The sequence below is a fragment of the Sphaeramia orbicularis genome, chromosome 14 (genome assembly GCF_902148855.1).
Source record: "Sphaeramia orbicularis chromosome 14, fSphaOr1.1, whole genome shotgun sequence".
Classification (NCBI taxonomy): domain Eukaryota; kingdom Metazoa; phylum Chordata; class Actinopteri; order Kurtiformes; family Apogonidae; genus Sphaeramia; species Sphaeramia orbicularis.
In genome coordinates, this window is record NC_043970.1 from 24,371,710 (window position 1) to 24,391,754 (window position 20,045).

General features: G+C 37.3%; 1 protein-coding gene across 5 annotated transcripts; it reads left to right on the forward strand.

The window, feature by feature from the left end:
• Positions 1-360: 360 nt before the first annotated feature.
• On the forward strand, positions 361-8,216 carry LOC115432933 (protein phosphatase 1D-like). Of its 5 annotated transcripts, none has more exons than XM_030154040.1 (7): positions 363-1,045; positions 2,416-2,644; positions 3,439-3,563; positions 3,652-3,833; positions 3,970-4,197; positions 4,582-4,669; positions 5,979-6,111. In XM_030154040.1, exons 1-6 carry the CDS (start codon positions 526-528, stop codon positions 4,663-4,665), a joined length of 1,368 nt encoding a protein of 455 aa, XP_030009900.1. In that variant the 5' UTR covers positions 363-525; the 3' UTR covers positions 4,666-4,669; positions 5,979-6,111. The 5 variants fall into 5 exon arrangements, with proteins under 5 accessions (XP_030009897.1, XP_030009898.1, XP_030009900.1 ...); XM_030154039.1 differs by having other exon boundaries at positions 364-1,045; positions 5,976-6,108; XM_030154037.1 differs by lacking the exon at positions 4,582-4,669 and having other exon boundaries at positions 361-1,045; positions 5,976-8,216.
• Positions 8,217-20,045: the final 11,829 nt, after the last annotated feature.

The window sequence follows — 20,045 nt, forward strand, 5'->3', positions numbered from 1 at the left end:
GTATCCCCATCTTCCCATGTGTGTCTGAGGTGGATTATTTGTTTTCATGCTGCCATTGAACGCTTCAGTCGTTGATATTTGTGTCTACGACTTTAACGACGAAGCTTTTAGTGTTTGTTTAAGGAAGGTTATTTAAAATCAGTCTAAATAAAGATCAGTTAATCTATTTAACAACTGGTATTCGTCAGTACGAAGTTACACCAGCTGACAAGAAGGTTGGCTTCACAAACTCATGTGTACGTTTTCAGATTTTTCCGTCTGTCTTTCTAAGGTACATTCCTATGTAAGTCAGCGTCCGTAAATGCAGCATCGTCAGGCGTGCCCTGCGTCGTTGCTAGGCTCATAGGTGTAAAATTTTACGTCATGACGTACAATGGGACGTTTTCGAGAAGATAAACAAAAAGGAAGGAAGCCTTCGGTCACAGTCGCGGCAAAATTGGTTCAAAAATTCAACTCACAGGCGACAATTAGCGACTACATGTGCAATTGTGCTGCTTAGATAAATAACATTAGGCATTCACAGTCATGGAAGACTCGATAATATTTCGTATGAGTGCATTTTCCGAGCAAGGAGGAAGGAAATACATGGAGGATGTTGTCGAGATAAGAATTGAGTACGAGCCGACGACGTCGCCCGTCGAAAATGATCCAAAGTCGCAGAGACATGGAGGACAGGAAAAGGCAGAGAATGAACCCAGTAAACAGACTACAAACGACACACACGATCACACGGTTACTGCAGAGTGTGGTCCGGCTTCGGCGATGTGGGTAGAGACTCTTACAAATGAGGACAGCGGCGACAACAGTGGACCGGTATTATCAGACGGAAAAGTGTCCGAGCATACTGTCGACACACGGAAGTCTGTGGCGTTTTTTGCTGTGTTTGATGGCCACGGGGGTCGAGAAGCCGCACATTTTGCAAGGGAACATCTGTGGGATTTGTTGAAAAGGCAGCGGGGGTTTTGGTCGAAGGATCATAGTGAGGTGTGTGCTGCACTTCGGAAGGGATTCATTGCTTGTCACCACGCAATGTGGAAACAGCTACGTAAGTCATCAAACTCAAATGTATTTTTGCTTTCATTCATTGTTATCTATTGTCATTTTTCTTGTGATATTCCCGGAAATGTAATCAAATAAATTTTACCAAATGAAATGGGTGTATGATGAGGGACAATACCCTGCGTAAGCCATGACACACTAACACTGTGTTGTTTTGACCTAGATTTTAAAGCTGAGGAGATGAGAACAGATGGTATAATCTTTATAACTCAACATGTTGTTGTAAGATTCAGTCACGTGTTCTACCACTGTCTCTCATTTTGTTTATCTTTGGAGCACAGGTGGAGTCTGGTACTGCATCATTACCTTTTATTGACAACATCAGTGTTACTGAAAATGTGTTTTCCAGTCAGTCAGTTAATACTTGTACAGGCAAAAATTGTTGCCCTTTTAAATATGGAAGTTTCTAAATAACTTCTAACACAGGAGTGTCAAACTCCTGCATCCTGCATGTTTTAGATATTTCCCTCTTTCAGCCACACCTGGTTCAATTAATGATCAGCTCATCATCAAGCTCTGCAGAAGAATGATAATGATGTAATGGGTTCCAGGTGTGATGGAAGAGGGTAACATCTAAAACAGGGGTGTCAAACTTATTTCAGTTCAGGGGCCACATTCAGCTAAATTTAATCAGAAGTTGGCCGGACCAGTAAAATAATAACATAATAATATAATAATTAATATAAATAATGTCAACTCCAAAATTTTCTCCATGTTTTAGAGTGAAAAAAGTCAAATTAAACAATGGAAATGTTTACATCTACAAACTACCCTTTCAAACAATGTGAATAACATGAACAAACTGAAAAAAAAGTGTAATTTTAACAATATTATGCTTCAGTTTATCATTTTCACATGTTCATTATAACTTACAGATCACTACAAATACACAAAACATTATTATCAGGCAGAATATTGTTAAAATTGTACTCTTCTTAAAACATTTCAGGTTGTTCATATTTGTTCAGGTTATTCAGATTTTTTGTGAAATTATACTTTGTTTTAGTGTAAACACATGAAAATATTTACATTTACAAAGAGAAAAAATTGGATTTGTGAATATTTATAGATTATTATGGTAGTATTTTACTGGTCTGACCCACTTGAGATTGAATTGGTCTGAATGTGGAGCCTGAACTAAAATGATTGTTAATATCTTAGTGTAAATTTTACATTTCACAATTTCATCCCAAGGGCTGGACTGGACCCTTTGACGGGCCGGATTTGGCCCCTGGGCCATATGTTTGACACCCGTGATCTAAAACATGCAGGATACCGGTCCTCGAGGATCTGAGTTTGACACCCCTGTTTTAACACATTCAGTCCATTTTTAATCATTTGTCTGTTTTCTTGCAGCTGAGTGGCCAAAGACTCTTACCGGTTTGCCCAGTACATCAGGCACCACAGCCAGTGTGATTGTGATCCGTGGTGTTCACATGTATGTGGCCCATGTAGGAGACTCAGCAGTAGTAGTAGGAGTGCAAGAAAATGACTCTGATATCACGCTCCAGGCCCTTGAATTAACAGAAGATCATAAACCTGAACTTCCTAAAGAGAAAGAAAGGATTGAACGACTAGGTGGCAGGTAAGTGCAGTGTAATATTATTTATTTCTGCTAGTTTGGTGCCAGTATAGTTCTCAGTCAACTTTCAAGAAGATATGAACAAGTCTTTAGCATTGAGGCATTTATTTTATTTATTTATTTTACCTTTACCTTTATTTACCCAGGCAAGCAATTAAGAACAGATTCTTATTTACAAATGCAGCCTGATCAAAGAGCAATGGCTCCTTGAAGGCTAGGGGTGGGGGGCTATAAGGCTGAAGGATGGAAGGATGAAGAACACACTTTAAGTCTCTTGATAAAGATTTGCTCTTCGTTGTTCCAACCTAAACATTTGTTGAGAGGCTGTGATGACCACATTTTAACACTTATCAAGCACAGTTTAAATGTGGACAGTAAAATACAGACATTGTGTGGTTGTATGGGAAAATTGTTCCCTCCAAATATTTTTTATTGAGCCAAGATAACTTATACATACAGAACTGTTGTTTCAATGCTCATTTCTGCTTATATCCAAAAAATAAAACAATTAAAAATTAAATAAAAATACAGAGGTATTGGATTTGTCTTTGTCACAAATATTTAACAAACTCAAGTAGAGCAGGATTACCTCCTAAAATTTAGAACATTGTCAGGGCTGATATTTAGAAGAAAAAGGGTACATAAAAATAAAAGAAACAAGTACACAAAACAAAAACAGACAACAGGTAAGGCACATTAAGAACACTAGCCCTTCATCCTGTTTTCCCAGTAACCTTCCCCTTCATGATGGGAGAATTCTTGCACCTCTGGGTTAAAATTTTCATTTGTGTTTATAGTGTAATGAAGAAGTCTGGGGTGAACCGGGTTGTGTGGAAGAGGCCTAGACTGACCCATAACGGCCCAGTGAGGAGAAGTACTGTCATTGATCAAATTCCATTCCTTGCTGTGGCACGATCCCTAGGTAAACTGTAACACCCCCTGTCACTGGAACTGTTATGCTCAACGTTATGCTGTATATTGTTAACACAAATGTTTCTGTTTGTTGAAAGGTGATCTATGGAGCTATGATTTCTACAGTGGGGAGTTTGTGGTTTCTCCAGAGCCTGATACCACTGTGATGACTCTTGACCCCAAAAGGCATCGCTACATCATCCTCGGCAGTGATGGACTATGGAACATGATGCCACCCAAGAATGCTGTTAACATGTGCAATAGCCATGACAAAATGGTGGTGTGTATTCGCAGTAATAGCTTTTTGATTTGTTTTAGTTCGCTCCATTTTTTCAAATTCTCTCCTAGCTTTATAGGATTGTAATGTCACAAGAGAAATCTTATTTTTTTTCCTTTTTCTTTTGCTTTTTTTTTAGGGACCAAAGGGAATGTCTTGCGCCCGTCGGTTGGGATGCACAGCTCTTCTTTTTTGGAAAGAGCGCATGCTTCGTGCAGATAATACAACAGTTATTGTCCTGGCCCTTCAGGACCGTGCTGGCCCTCCTATCCCTATGCATCGAGATGAGATTGTTATTGACATGTCTATGGGTATTGACCATGTTTCGTATCCTGGAACGCCCTATAACACGTGTCAGGTCCCAAAGGTTAGTGCTGCCAGTTTTTTGCATCATCCCTTTAATGTGTTCCATAAGGATGAACCATATGAATCATTTAGCACAATGACAGATATTTTCCAAATGCAGAGTTGGTCACTGTTGGACAAAAATCAACACAGAACCACTCTGGCAATGGAACAATATACTGAATATTTATGTTTGTTTGTTTTTGCTATTCACTGTATTTGTCTCCTATACTTCCAAACTTTGATTTTTGTGTTTGTGTAATATCGTCAGTTAAATATGAAGATCATGTTCAAAAATCTGAAGCTTCTTTAGATACCAGTAGCTGCTGACATAAGGTCAGAGCAGCAGGGTTACATCAGTGGACCACTGGTTCACCAAGTCCTTCTGTGTTTCCGGGGCCAACAGGCGGAGCATGAGGATGGCATGTTTTTTGAAGAAGATGAGATATTTGGAGAAGAACATGAGGGATGGCCATGCCTGGAGTGGTAGCGAGGTGAATTCTGAATTATAAAATTGTGTCAAATGTCAGAGGTTAAATGCAATAAAATGAATCGTCTCAATTTATACATTAGCCAAGCAGCCAAGATCCTCTTGTTGAACCTGTTGGCAGAAAATTTGAGGTAAAACAATAAATTAAACTCCCTTAATATTATGTTACATGTCCCTACTCAAGAGTTTTGAGATTATTCATTAAGCTTCATTAGGAGAACAATGAAAATGTGAACATCTTCACTTGTAAATGGGTTTCAGGGATCAGAGACGTTGACTAAAACATATCTTGAAATATTTTAACTAAATAATGATATAATACTCAATTGCAGTATTTTTCACGAAGCAGGTGAAAGTTTTATTTTTAATCCATCATGCATGATGTCAGACACTTAGGCTGAATTATATGACAAATTAATATAATTTATATAATTGATGATAAAATGACAAATGCAATATCTGAAAGAATCTGCATTGCCTAACAGTGCAAATAAATCGCCAGGTGAGAACATAGTGCAAATGTAAACAGAACTGCAGACAAGGGCAAATTCATTCAGGTTTTCTTCAACAAAATATTGTTGAAACTACAGTAACTTGCAGAGCCACAGATTTTGCAAGGTCATTTTTGCAGCAGTATATCAAGAATTTCACTTTTGACACACTACCCTAATGGGTCTTTATTCTAACATGTCACCACAATCCTTCCTCTTCCCATTATTTTAAAGGCCAAATACAAGAGGAGGTCACAGTCACCAGTAGAGGGAGACAGTGAATTGACTCAAATCCACTGATCCTCAATAGGAAATAATGTTAAGTCCTTCCAGCTGCCTGACCCCTCATAATCTAACTTTGACAAAATACTGGAACTTAGAACTGGAAAAATGTCCACTTTAACCACATTAAGATGAAAACTACAGGTATCTTTTTTTTTCTTGAACCTGTAGATATAAAATAGAAAGATCAAGAGTGGAAGGTCTGTCCTCTCTTAGAAATTACTTCAGATATTCAGCATTTTTTCAGATGAATACACTATCTATATTTACCACCTGTCTTCATTCCACATTATCACATGTGCAGTCAGCCCACCTAAAACTCAATGTGAAACCATGTGAAAGCATCTTAATCCAGTATGGTTTGAATCACTTGTTTGTTTCTTATTTGTCTATTTGCAATAGCTTTCATCTATTTGTAAATGTTCTATTATTATTCCAATTATTTTTTATAAATGACTGAAGAGTTTGACTTCTTTTCCTATACATTACATATAAGAAAGTCAACAAAAAAAAATATAAATGTATGTTTTATTTCAGCAGAGCGATACAGCAAACGCTCCCTCCTCATTCAATGAAAGTCCCCCCACTCTGATGCAGGCTCTGGGTCTGTGCGAAGCAGCGTTCTGTGCCACGTCACAGCTCTTACCGGACTCTGCGAGGACCGTGCCGCCTTCCCCAGAAGACTCACTTGACGAAAAGCAAGCCTCAACAACTGAAATGGACTCTGCGACTTCTCCACCTCCGTTAAAAAGGTCTCGTCGGTCCCCACATGTTGCCCCTGAACTTAAAGCCCCTCATCGCCGCGTTGGCCGTCCCCCTAACAAACGTTTGCCTCAAAAGATGTCACACAGCAAAGTACAAAGTGAACAGTCACATCAGAGTCATGCTCAAAAGACAGAAAATAGCTCCTCTGAGGAATGCACTATGCTTCCACAGCACCACAAAGCTGCCTTATGTGTGTGCTGAATCTTGGCTCACAGAAATGTATTTTGAGACCAGAAGGATAATCCGTATTATTTTGACTTTGCTTGTGTGCCAGGTATGCTGCAGACCTACTCATAAATGTATACTTTTATACAGTCTTTATTTTGTAAATATGTGGCAAATTTAAGATTGTAAATGTTGCTGTTTTGATGCCCCCGCCCCCCTTTTTTTACAACTTGCTTTCAATTATTTTACCACCCGACCCGTTTGAAAATTGAATTATTTGCAGAAAATGAAATTTTAAGATTTGTTTAATTTACGTGATCTATTTTCATACGTTGAAGTATACAGTTTATTCAAAAGATGTATTTTGAAGAGCGTAGATCTCTAAAATCTGAGCTGTAAAAATCAGGTCACCTGTTTAGAATTGTGACAAATGTGCAATCTTCCACAAAAGATTTTTATGAAATAACTATTTAAAATTGTTTTGACTCGACGGATTCTGTAACATGGCTATCTTCCGATGACTGAGGTCGCAAACATGTCATTTAAAAACTTTTACATTTTATTATTACCACGGTTTTGTTTGTTTGTTTCTGTGTCTAAGGCTCACTTGCAGCAAAGAATCCTTGGTCACGGTCAGCTAAAAGAAGCTAAATAGAAAAATAATGGAAACACCCAACAAGCATTTGACTCAGGTTATGGTCTTGCCATGTTTTACCGTACATGGTTGTGTCGTTTACAAGGCCAGTTATTTACTGTCCCTCTATACAGTTAGCTCCTCGATATGAATTTGAAGGCACGGGTCCTTTAACAGTTGTCTGTACTCATATTAGTCACATCTTTTCTGATCAAATTAACTTACAGAAAGTGCTATTTATAAGCGTATTTGTATTTTATGGTAGAAACACATGTACAGGTTGTTGGTTGTACTGACAGTCTACCTACTGCTTTGGAAACATACGATCAGAACCTGTGCCTTGTTAAAATTGGTCTTCATATGGCTTTGCCCTTCCTTTTGGGTGTCAAACTTTCATTTAACTGTATATGCTCACTAAGCACTACCAGAACTGCGATACGTCTTCCTCCTTGTTCATCTATGTTGGAACCTCTGTGTGTACTTTGAGATCATAACTTGTGTTTTAATCCTCATATAACACACCTTATGGTATCAGTCTCATACAAGTGCCCGATTCAGAGTAGATGTTAAATTATAGCAAAATGTTATATATAAAAATATGGCAGCTCAGTAACTGTTGAAGCAGATTTGTTTTGTCTTTTTGTCTTGGTTGCCTTAGTACAAATGAGTCAGTGGTGCTTTTCACATATTTTGACCCCAACATGTAAAGAATTCCCCAGGTGTGGCAATGTGTGAATCGCTGTGGTGCGGTTTTAATCACTAACAATCATGCACTTTCCGTTCAGCACCACATCGGTGTTCTACATTCACCGGTGTCATTTCACCACTGATGATGCTGCATAATAACACTGCTCCATGTGGTTAATGTGTCCTTTGGTATTACGGAGCATTTTGTTTATTTTGTACAGTATGTCAGTATGCAATAGAAGTTTGTACAGCACATTATTATGCAAGGTAATTTTTTTGTTTGTTTGTTTTTTGGGAGGGGTGTTTTTTTGGGAGTTTGGCATGCTCAGATCTACTTTGTATGTTGTGAAGTGTCCGGAGCTAATGGATGTTAATGGGCACGTGGTATGTTTTTAACAATTACAATACCTTGGTCTGGCTTCCACTGCAGCCACTTTTCAGAGGAAACTGTTACATACTATGAAAGTGACTGAATATACAGTGTCTGTGTGTTCTAATAAAGTTCTCATTTTTAAGTTGGTGCTCTACTTTATGTTGCCCCCCTGTTCTGTACTTTATTAACCCTTTAAGACTGCCATTATGACAGGACTAGGACATGCCTAGGTGTCTTCATGATTTATTTGTGCTAAAAGTGTCAGAAAATGTCTTTTTAGCCAATTCTTTCTGCACATTTGTTTTCAGGAAGAACTAAACTTTCAATATCTGGCCATTAATCGTCATTTTTAGAAATAATAAATGATTAAAACGGTGTTTTCATAAAAAAGAAAAAGCAGACCAGAAGTTTTTAGCATATTTATTAGAAGCAACTGTAAATGTCCATAACGAAACTTTTTGACATTACATAAATAAACTTTCACTTATTTTATGTCTGCTCAAACATGCTGTTTGGTCTTGAACATTCAGTATGCATATTATGGCTGCATAGTTTTTATTTCCAGGCATTTTTTAGCCTGTGTGGAACCCTGAAACAGTTCCTTTCTGCTTGTCATAGAGTCTCACATTGAGTTGTGAAGTGTTACAAAATGTCAAAAAACTCAGGATCTCAGCTTTCCAATGTGGACAACAAGCGGTTCAGGAGTTACAGCAATTTGAATGCTATAAAGTGCAAAATACAGTGCTGGAGAGACTGCTGTTGTTAAAGTGTTAAATCATTGTTCTTTCTGATTTTATAGTTTTGACCAGGACTGTCAATTAAATAGACTCTACTCTTTATGTTCTTCATACAGTACTTATTCAATCAGTTTAATTCTCAGTCCCTCCAGGATTTCTCGGGATTTTTTTTTTATTGCTGCAGCCTAAAAGGCCTGATTTTGCAGCAGCTTTTCAAAAAAAAAAATTGCAGTGAAAGTTTCAATGATTAGAAGCTTCTTTTATTGAAGTCATAGGAACATGGGCATTTGCAAGTTACCTAGAACAGTCTTTTTTGAGTTTTTAGCCTTAAAAAGCACCAGGAAGCAATGATTTTATACAAAACAGGCTTTTTTTCATTCATTCACTTATTTGTTTTGAGCAGCCAATGAGAGCGGAGCATCACAGAACACCAGCCAATGAGAGCACAGCGTCACAGAACACCAGCCAATCAGAACGAAGCGCCACAGAACATCAGCCAATGAGAGTGCAGCGTCAGGGAACGTCAGCCAATGAGAGTGCAGCGTCACGGGACGTCAGCCAATGAGAGCGCAGCGCCACAGAACACCAGCCAATGAGAGCATAGCGTCACAGAATGCCAGCCAATCAGAGCGGACCGTCACAGAACGTCAGCCAATGAGAGTGCAGCATCACAGAACGTCAGCCAATGAGAGCACAGTGTTACAGAGCATCAATCAGTCAGAGTGTAGCGTCACAGAACGTCAGCCAATGAGAGCACAGCATCACAGAACGTCAACCAATCAGTGTGCAGCATCACAGAACGTCAGCCAATGAGAACATAGCGTCACAGAACGTCAGCCAATGAGAGCGAAGCGTCACAGAACGTCCACCAATCAGAGAGCAGCGTCACAGAACGCCAGCCAATGAGAGCACAGGGTCACACAACCTGAGAGCCTGATCCTTTGTTTTTCTCTTTCCTGTTGTGCTGTTACACAGTTATAACAAACATTTTTTTGTAATAAATAACTTATATATACAAATGCAATGTAGAACATCACTTTCATCCAAATACATGCAGTACGTTATTAACCAGTCCCTCCAGAATTTCACGGGATTTTTGTTTTTTTATTATTGTGGCCTAAAATGCCTGATTTTGCGGCAGCTTTTCAAAAAAATTGCGGTGAAAGTTGCGAGGATTTTAGGCTTCTTTTATTAAAGTCACAGGAACATGGGCATTTGCAAATTACCTAGAACAGACTTTTTTGAGTTTTTAGCCTTAAAAAGCACCAGGAAGCAATGATTTTAAACAAAACAGGCTTTTTTTTTTCATTCATTCATTCATTTATTTGTTTTGAGCAGAAGAAAAATTTAAACATTTTTTGTGTACAAGGAACTAATATCAGAGCAAATACATTAATAAAGATGATCAAGACAAAATAACAATTGCGATGTACACTAGTAATAACTAAATAAATTCAATATGTACTGCTCAAAAAGGAGTGGGAAGAAGAAAACTTATTAAATCCCACCCCCATCTCACATTTATACAACGCAACACATGACTTTTGCTTCCTCAATGATATAGTAGTATATTTAGGGTTAGGGTTAGATGGGTTAATTGCACACACACACATGCACACACACACACACCTACACACACACTGACACACCTACACACATACACACACACACAGGCACACAGTGCAGCCAAACTTGGGTTACTTTCTATCTAACACATTGGAGTAAACATTAATATTAACACCAAGTTTAATGACTATTTTCGTTTGTGAGCTCGTTTTTTAACTCCACACACAGACTTGCGCTTGCACTCCCTCACACACAAAAGGAAAGCATGCCTCCACAGGTTCTTTCTTCTTCTCTTCTATTGCCTTATAGAGTATATCGGCGCTAACTTTGACCCTTTCAGCTCCTGCTGTTGTTCTGGATCCAACAGCCTCTGTCATTGGGACTTGTCTCGTCTTTCCTCTTCCAGTTTCAGCCGTTCTCCTGCATGTTTTGCGGTTGAAAAGTGTCTGTAGAGGGGCCACTTTCGTTCGTGTTCCACCACAATATTGCAGGCAGTGCAGAACAGTATACTTCCGCTTTCATGTAAGACATCTGGAAAGTGACTTGCACGAACTTTGGCAGTGATCGCACGTCTTCATCTTGTCAACCGTCAACAAGGAAGTGAACGTGATGACGTACATGTCAGGTAGACAGGGGTGGGCGAAAGGGGGCTAAGGTGATTAGTCAAATTTGCGGAAAAATTTGCGGTGATTGGACGAAATTGCAGCGCCACACAGAATTCGCGGTGATTGGTTGAATTTGCATTAATAGTTGCGATCACAACATCGCGAATTCCTGGAGGGACTGAATTCTGCAGGTCCAGGTTAGTGGCAATACTTACTGCTATACTTTGGTTCACCAAGTCAGTTGTATTAGAAAATAACTGCAAATTACAAAAAACAGTTCATCCACAGTTTTGGTCAGTATGTTATGCTATTCAGTTAAGATATGTTTAATATATAAAATCAAGTACATACAGATGAACTTCATTGATCCCCAAAATGAAATTCGCTTTTTTCATCAGCTCAGTAAAAAGAAAGAAGGAAAGCTAAACAAAAATGAACCATCATCATTCCAAGAATGATCACACTAAGGTAGAGGTAAACTCTGAGGGCAGTGGACACGATCTACAGTATATCTCCCTGTCCTACATCTTATCCGTTTAACCCCTGGTGTGTCTGTATGATTTATATTAAATATTCGTAAAATTTCAACTGTTTTCTCAGTAGTTAAAATTTCAAAATGTGCTCATAGAATAGGCCTGGTGCTTTCTATAGGCATTTGAGCATGCTCAGTATACCCCATCACCTGTGGAAAGGGGGTAAAACACAGCAGTGACTTGCTATAAAAATAGATGGTTTGGGCTTTTCTTTTTTTACACAATTTTCCTTGTGTTTTTGTTTTTTTTTTGTTTTTTGTTTTTTTTAATTTTTACTGTAATTTTCAGTGTTGTGGTGATTCCTTTATTTTTTTTAATTGTGTTTTTACCAAGTTTTTTCCATGTAACTGCTTTTTGCAGTTCAACCAGGTACCAAAAAGCAGCTGGACTGATTTGGAAATAAACCCCAAAACAAAAACTACTGGGCCGAAATTCAAATACTTGTTGTTCAGTGTGTTCCAGTTCACAGTTCATGTTAAACATCCTAAATCTCTTATTGATGTACATTCTGAGTGCTTTATTTAGTAAAAACCTGGAAAACTTCAGTTCCTCTCTGTCTTTTTCTGTTATTCCACCATTTTTAGACAAATAAAACACTCAGTAAAGCAAAACCACTGAAGAGAAGGAACACAAACACACACTCACAGCAGCTTTTATGACACTAAAACAGACACAAATTCGCAGAAGTCTGTTTCACTGAAATGATGTCTCAGGGGTGAAAGGGTTAATGGGGATAGTCACTCTCTGCAGCTGCTTTTCTGGTTTGTCTGAATGAGATGAAGAGGATGATCTGGATTTTCCAGGATGCCCTCCACCTTCCTCAGCCTGCATGTCTCCACCACAGTGTGACCAGCTTCTCTCCATTAGCAAAACCAGGATTACCCAGAGATTTTGCATCCTTTTGTCTGATGCTACCTCCCCAGCAGAACGCAGCATAGAAGACAGCACTGGTATCAACCGACTGGTAAAATGTACAGTATCTTTGGACAGACATCAAAGGATCTGAGCCTCCTCAGGAAATACAGCCAACTGTGTCCCATTCAATAAAGTGTGTCTGTGTTCAGAGATGAGTCCATGTAGTTGTCATCTTGCAAACCAAGATCTGTGTATGTTGGCACCAACTCAGTGTCCACCCCACATATGATTTCTGGTTGAAGAGAGAGTTTAGACTTTCTGAAATCCACCACCAGCTGCAGTAAAAAAAAAAAACTCCAGAAGTGAGTGAACCAATGGAGTCAAGATCTTCATAATACTTCTTTTTTCACATTAAAGAAACTGTAATGTGTAATTAAAGTGTAAAATATCACCTTTAAACAGATTCAGTGTTGTATAAAGTACTGGAAAGTCATACTTGAACTGAAGTACAGGTACCCTACCAAAAAAGTACTTTCATGTCACCAACTGAAATACTACTCAAGTTAAAGTCTTTAAGTATCTAGTATTTACTGTACTTAAGTATATCAAGTAATCTACTATTAAATGTACTCAAGTAATGAAAGCAAAAGTAAAAGTAAATGTTAATACCAACCAAAGACAGTCAGAATTTGGAATATTACCCGGCTGCTCACATCAACAGAGTACTGACAGGTCAAGCATTTGAAGTTGTTAATTATGGGATTAGGCCTAATGGCAAATCAGCTTCCAGACTTTGTTTGCAGTGACCGGTAATCTCAGCAGTGTAAACACCCAATTTATTTTAATTTATTTTTTGTAATGACTAACAATACTGTACTTTGAAAAGATATCGGAGTAGAAGTATGCAATTGAGTTAGGAAATGTAGTGAAGTGAAAGTAAATAGAATATAAAATACTCCGTAAAGTACACATTCTCCCAAAACATACTTGATATACAGTAGAAGTATTATTAATTCATTACTACACAACACTGAACAGATTCCACATATTGTGCCTGGCCTGCTCTATGCATTTTGCCCTCTGTGTGCCATTATTTCACCATGTTAAGGGTGTGTTTTTGCGTCTGAAGAACACCCATCAGAGTAAACGACATCATGCAGTATTTCATAACCTTGAACTTTAGAAACCTATTTCTTTTCCCCAGCTGTAGTCTGTTTCTAAGTCCTCACATCCATGATGGCAGTGCCTTAACTTCAATATTTCATTGACTGTCAGCCCGGCATCTGCTGATCTGCCTAACATGCAACATTGCCCCCTTGTTGCCGACAGTCTGTCACAGCGCATCAACCAGTGGAGCGTCCCCGTGTCCACCATTTCTATTGCTTTTCTCCTCCCTGCATTTCTTGCAAATAAGATTCATCACAGTAAACTAGAAGTGACCCCTGAAAGATAGCTGAGTACACACAGGTTTCTGATAACCTATTCCTTACATGTCAAAAACGCTCTTTACTTCTTTCACTCTCTTTTGGCTCAGTCTGACAGTATTAGTTGTGTTTCAACAGGCCTTTGATGGTTTGCCCTCTGACACTCTTGGGAGACTCTGGAGTAAGAGCTATGAGGAGAAAGACTCGTCCAGACGATGGGAAATGACATGCCCTCTTTTTTCCCCCTCTTTTCTATATGAGAGATGGAAGCAAAAAATGAATGTGTTTGAACCAATTCTGATAAATGACAATTTTCTCCTATATTTTGTCGTTTACTGCATTGAAATGTATTTTATTTAGTTAGAAAAATGTTATTTGCATTTTCATAATACTCTTAATACAGCCATCAGTTAGTGTAGTCCTCATCTTCTACCACAGTCTTGTTGTCTTTACATTCACTTATTCACTTTTGTGTTCAAAGTCTCTACACAATTACTCCTTTCTGCTTACTGTATCACATTTTAATGTCACTGAAATGTAAAAAGTACCTAAAGGACATTTATATTACTGTTTCACCTTTATCTTTTTCCTCTTTTTGTTCTATAATGCAAGTATACATCATTTTCTTTTTAGTACATCATCAAACACTTGCTTTAGTGCATACAGAGCTACTTTATTGTCCAATATTGGCCTTATTATGCTCTTTTGTAAGTACATGCACTGGTATAACTGATATCACTTTATTCATATATTTATGTTCATTTATTAATTAATTAATTCATCTTCTCAACCTGCTTTATCCTCACTAGGGTCGCGGGGGGTGCTGGAACCTATCCCTGCTACCTATGGGCAAAGGCAGGGCATTTATCTATGGGGTTTTTTTATTTTATTTTTTTTTAGTCATTCATTCATTCATTCATGATTTCTTTTTATTGTTATCAAGAGGTAGCTAAGGAAACCTCTGTCCCATCTAGTTTCTCAATTCTGGATTAATGTAATGAGTTAATTGCCCTAGGGCTGCAAAGGTGATTATTCCCAATGAGCCAGTCCAGTGGCTGCTGATCAGTCTTGTTAAAACTGCAGAAGAGTTTATGCACAAATCCCTTTTTGTAGTTCATATGTTTTGTGTGAAGGCCCAGGGTGTTTTTGTTGTGCAGTCTGTGTAGCAGTCTGAAATGATGGTTACTTTAAACAAGAAACAGATGGTTTCAAGTGGCTTATTTGCTTTCCTTAGGCTCTCTTCTATATCCTCTATTCCAGGAACTCTGATGAGGAAAGAGGGTACCTGTCATTTAATCCAATCCAGTCCAATGGCTATAATTTCAATTGGGTACCAGGATCAGTGTCTCCATCACATTACTGATATGAGTAATTTCAAAGATGAATAGTAGGCACTGACAAACTATCATTGTTTTGTACTCTAAAATAACAGTGAGCTTTCAGAAAGAAATTCTTGGTGATTTTGAGGGTGACGGTCCATCTCCTGTTAATTTTTTAAGTGATGATGATAGATGTATGATGCTTTTATGGAAAAAGTGTTCACTAAGACTTGTATATGAGTAATGGTGTATTAGCTGCAGAGGAGGTTACATCTGGAGCATAGGTTTCTGTATTCACATTTGCAGTTGATTAATATTTTTTTTTGCTAAAATCTCCTAATTAATATTTAGTTGAAATATGAATCAAGTGATTTCAAATCAAAAATGTACTAATTTGTAGGGAGTTACAAACTACAATAAGTGTGGAGACCTCTACAAAACATTAAGTGAAAAACATGTATACTCAATACTGAATTCTATTTTCCATTATATAAATTTCCCCTTATATCTGGAATATAAAAACCAGTTGAAAAACATTTGCTTAGACCAGTTATGTTCTTTACACCATGGTTACAATGGCTTTTTACTTTAAGAGAAATAAATGTGACCCAAAACTGGTTCGTGCTCATTTTGAACCTGGATTTAGAGGTTTGCTGAGGTTAAGATTCTTAAGTAAGTAAAGCCCTGGGGTGATTTCCTCATGAAATCTATTTCACCTCACACACTTTGGGACATGATTAAGTCAAATCAACCTGTCTAGGTACAACAATGGTTATAGTTGCCTATTCTACCAGTCTCTGTGTGATCACATATTATTTATACTGAGCTGATTTATTTATTTTTATTATAAATGTTCCTTTCACATTAAAAGAACTAATTAAAATTGATATTTCAACCAAGAAATACAACAGACAGTGTCTAATCTAAAAGTTTGTACTTTACTCAATTTTTTGTTTTAGGAACACCTGTAAGGTTCCAAGAAATGTGATGAAAATGTTCCAAAACCTGATCTATGGATGGGGCCAGGGATGGGACAGTATAAGTCTCTAAATGTCAAGCCTAAGCAGATTTGAAGAATCATGTCGCAGTGCTATTGGCCCTCTGCAATGTGTCCTATTGAGAAGGTGATGGTGTCTGAATGGTTTATGGTTTGCTGAGACAGTTGAGTCCACTAATGGATATTTAACATGACTATGTTTAAAGTCATGTTAAATGCTGTAATATGTTTTCTGGTTGATACCACCACTAATAATTCAGTGGGTATGATCTGACTATCAGTTTGAAGTTGTTTATTTTGTTTCCTTTGCTAATGTGACCTTGTAAGCTATGAAGGCATCCATCTGACCCATAAAGCTCCTACTCTGATCAAACCTCTGAAGCTTGGATTATAACGCCACCGAGGGTCGTTGCTCCAAGGCACAGGTGAGAAGTTATCCTGCTGGATTACTGTAGTGGGAGCGTTGAGTTATGCGGTAATGCCTACTGGTAATCCTGTTGCCCTGAATTACACTGTGTGAAGACCGTAATCTCTAGAGCCAGGCACTAAGTATATATTACTACTCCTCAAAGTAAAGAAAGAACCTTTTTGATTTTTATTGTTATATTCGTCTTGATTTGAGTTGAACTATTTAAGTGATGTAGTAAAATATGTGCATTCCCGTTCTTTCAGATGACTTTCTGCGCACTGTGCACAGCATTACATCATAACAACCAATAGATTTCTCAACATAGACGATCTACAAGTTAAAAATAAAAAGCTAAAATAGAACAATAAACAGTAAAAACATAATATAGTCTGTAGCTCTCAGTTTTCTCAAAAAACAGGATCATCTCGTGAAAATGGATTATGTAAGTATGTTTATTCTAAATTGTCTGAAAACAAAATGTAAATACTTTTTTGGATATTTTTGTTTCTAAAAGCCTACTACAGTGTTTGGACTACAACTCAATTCAGGTTTAAGGGACTAAAAAGGCAAAGTTGTGACTAAGACCTTAATTGAATTGTATGTACTCCTCCGGTTTTAGAACTGCAATAAGTAAGCTATTTACAACTCAGTGACGTTGTCTAGATGCAATGGAAATCTATGCCAATGATAATACAATCACGCCTTGCCTTCTGAATCCCTTCTACTTTGTATGAATGGCAACAGTTGAGAGAGACAGGGAATGCTGGGATGTTGGGGAGACAGCCAATGAAGTCAAATTCACCTCGAGTAACTCTTCTTAAGTTGAGAAAGTGCTGAGAAACTCCTGATTGGACGTCCCAGCAGAACACTGACCCCAAGCATACCGTCAAGGTAGTGCAGTAGTTGTTCAAGGACATGATCTAGTCAAAGTCCTGACCTAAATCATATAGAGAATCTGTGGAGGGAGCTGAAGACCAGAATGATAAGTAGGAGACCATCCAACTAGACCCAGCTGGAGGCTTTTGCCCAGGAAGAGTGGACCAACATCTCACAGGAGACATAAGAGAACATGTGGACACTTAAAGGAACCATCATCAAGAACAAAGGCTACTCTACTGACCATAAAGAAAAGACAATAGACTTAGTTAACCTAGGGTATGAATAATTTTGAACATAGTGTTTTCTGGAAATCCATTAATAAAATACTCCTGAAACAAAGTATTTCTTCAAGTATCATTTGTTGTTATTCCCTCACTTGTGTATCACATATAAGTCACCAACAAACTTGACGAAACTCATTCATTTCATCACAAAAAAAAAAAAAAAAAAAAAAAATCACACAAAAAATGGCAGGGGTGTGAATAATTTTGAGGACAACTGTACATGTAAAGATATCAAACCAAAAAATCCCCAATGATTTATTTCATTTACAAATTAAACACACATGCATACACATTCAAATGCATGTTGTCTTCCTATACATGTGAAAGTGTCAGTGTTAGGCTGCGTCACAACAACATCAGTGCTACTAAGCAAAAGGTTGTAATGGTGTCACCTGCTTAAATGCCTTTACAGTCATTAACCCAGAAAGTAGGATTAGCTTCACTGTAAGACCAGATAAGTTGAGTTTACGTTAAAAATTTGAGTAAACTGGTTGCCTTAAAAAATTTAAGTAATGAGTAATGAAAACTTGAGTGTTTTAAACTTAGATGCTTGATTTGAATGGAATTGCCATTTAAGTACAACACACTAAATGCCAAGTTAATTTAACTTAAGATTTGTTGCAATGTCAATTGCTTTGTGTAATCATTAACTTAATATCATCAGTTCATTGTACTCAATTCGAATTTGATTTAAATTAAAATCTTTTGCAATATAAATTACTTTGTATAATTATTAAACTTAACATATTGTAGCGTGGATAGAAGTCAGGTAGAAAACCTGTTCATTGTAATTTGTCAGTACAGGGAGTGCAATTTATTTGGCAAGGCATACAATTTTTAATTGAATGGAATTAATCTTCGATGAACAGGAAAGCGATTGTTTGGCTTATGGCTCTCACTCATGGTGCAGCTCTACAAAAACACAAAAACAAACACAAAAAGGCCAACAAACATTAACACACATACACACATTAAGTCAAAATTAACACTAACACCACAACCCCGCTGAACCCCTGCACATAAAAATAACATATTTTCAGCAACATGCCCACTGCCCACAATGCAGTGTGGAGATAAAAAGATGTGGTCATGACTAAAACTTAGTGATTTAAATCCATTCAACTTAAACTGTTTTTGTACTTTTGACTATGTCTTCAAATTAGCAGAATATACTTAACATTTTAAGTAATATAATAAAACTTAAATAATTTAAGTACATTGTAATTAAAGCATTTTAGTAAATACAAAGTCCGGGCTCACAGTGTAATTGATCTGCTGAATGTGTAAAATTCAAAGAAATTCCACATCTACCAAGAACAGGTCACAAATGTCATGACCAAATGGCCACCGTCCAACATTTCTTCATTGTGAGTTCTGGGGTATAACTACTGTTGCCATGAAGCTGGAATAAAATATTTGTACCTCTTCTCATGATATGGCTGTGACAATGTGATTTATTCTTGATAGACGAAATGTAACTTGGACTCTGTTTGTAATTATTACACCTGGTCAAAGGTCATTACTGATGTATACAGTCACTGAAAAAAATTATTAGACCACCCCTTGTTTTCTTCAATTTCTTGTACATTTTAATGCCTACTACAACTAAAGGTAAATTTGTTCGGACAAATATAATGATAACAACAAAAAATATCTCAGAAGAGTTTAATTTCAGAGCTGATATCTATCCATTTTCCATGTTTTCTTGATAATAACCAAAATCACTTCAGTTCTTACATCAATATCTATGGCATTGTACTGACAAAAACAGTGCTTTTAGGCATTCCATGTTTTCTTTTCTGTCTGTTTAGTCACATGATACACACAGGAGTTAGTACTTGATTGCATAACCATTGTTTTTGATGACTTTTGATGGTCTAATAATTTTTTTCCATGACTGTATAAAATAGGAATAAAGTTAATAAGTAATTTGCTTACATTTGCGTAGTATTTGATGTGGCTTTCATGCACGTAAGGCATGAAGAGCACTTGAAAAAGTAGAATTTATTAAAAACAAAATCCTCTTTCCTATATCTCACACTTACATGTACTCATTTAAATATTAAGTGCCACGGTAGAAGTTGCTACACCTGACCGTTTGTGTGGAGACTAGTTAAACTTGGTTAAACTTTACAAAACCTTGTGGATGCTTTGTGGGCTGCCAGTGGTTTTGGACACCACTGATTTCCAGAAAATGCATAGAAATGGTGTAGATGCTGTACAAAAGAACAGACTAAATGATGTATTAGCTGATCTGTTGGACAATGGGAAGCCTTTTTGTTCCTCTAATAGCTTTATAAATGAATTTGTAAGAAAATATGCCTTCCTGTAAATCTAATAAATTTAAGTGGATAGCAGTGCTAATAATAGTCTAT

What these genes read in the sequence shown, in the direction of transcription:
- LOC115432933 (XM_030154037.1), top strand. Translation starts at nt 526, where the DNA reads ATGGAAGACTCGATAATATTTCGTATGAGTGCATTTTCCGAGCAAGGA. An exon ending in CGCAATGTGGAAACAGCTAC is followed by an intron (nt 1,046 to 2,415) that starts GTAAGTCATCAA and finishes GTTTTCTTGCAG; the next exon opens with CTGAGTGGCCAAAGACTCTT. An exon ending in TGCTGTGGCACGATCCCTAG is followed by an intron (nt 3,564 to 3,651) that starts GTAAACTGTAAC and finishes GTTTGTTGAAAG; the next exon opens with GTGATCTATGGAGCTATGAT.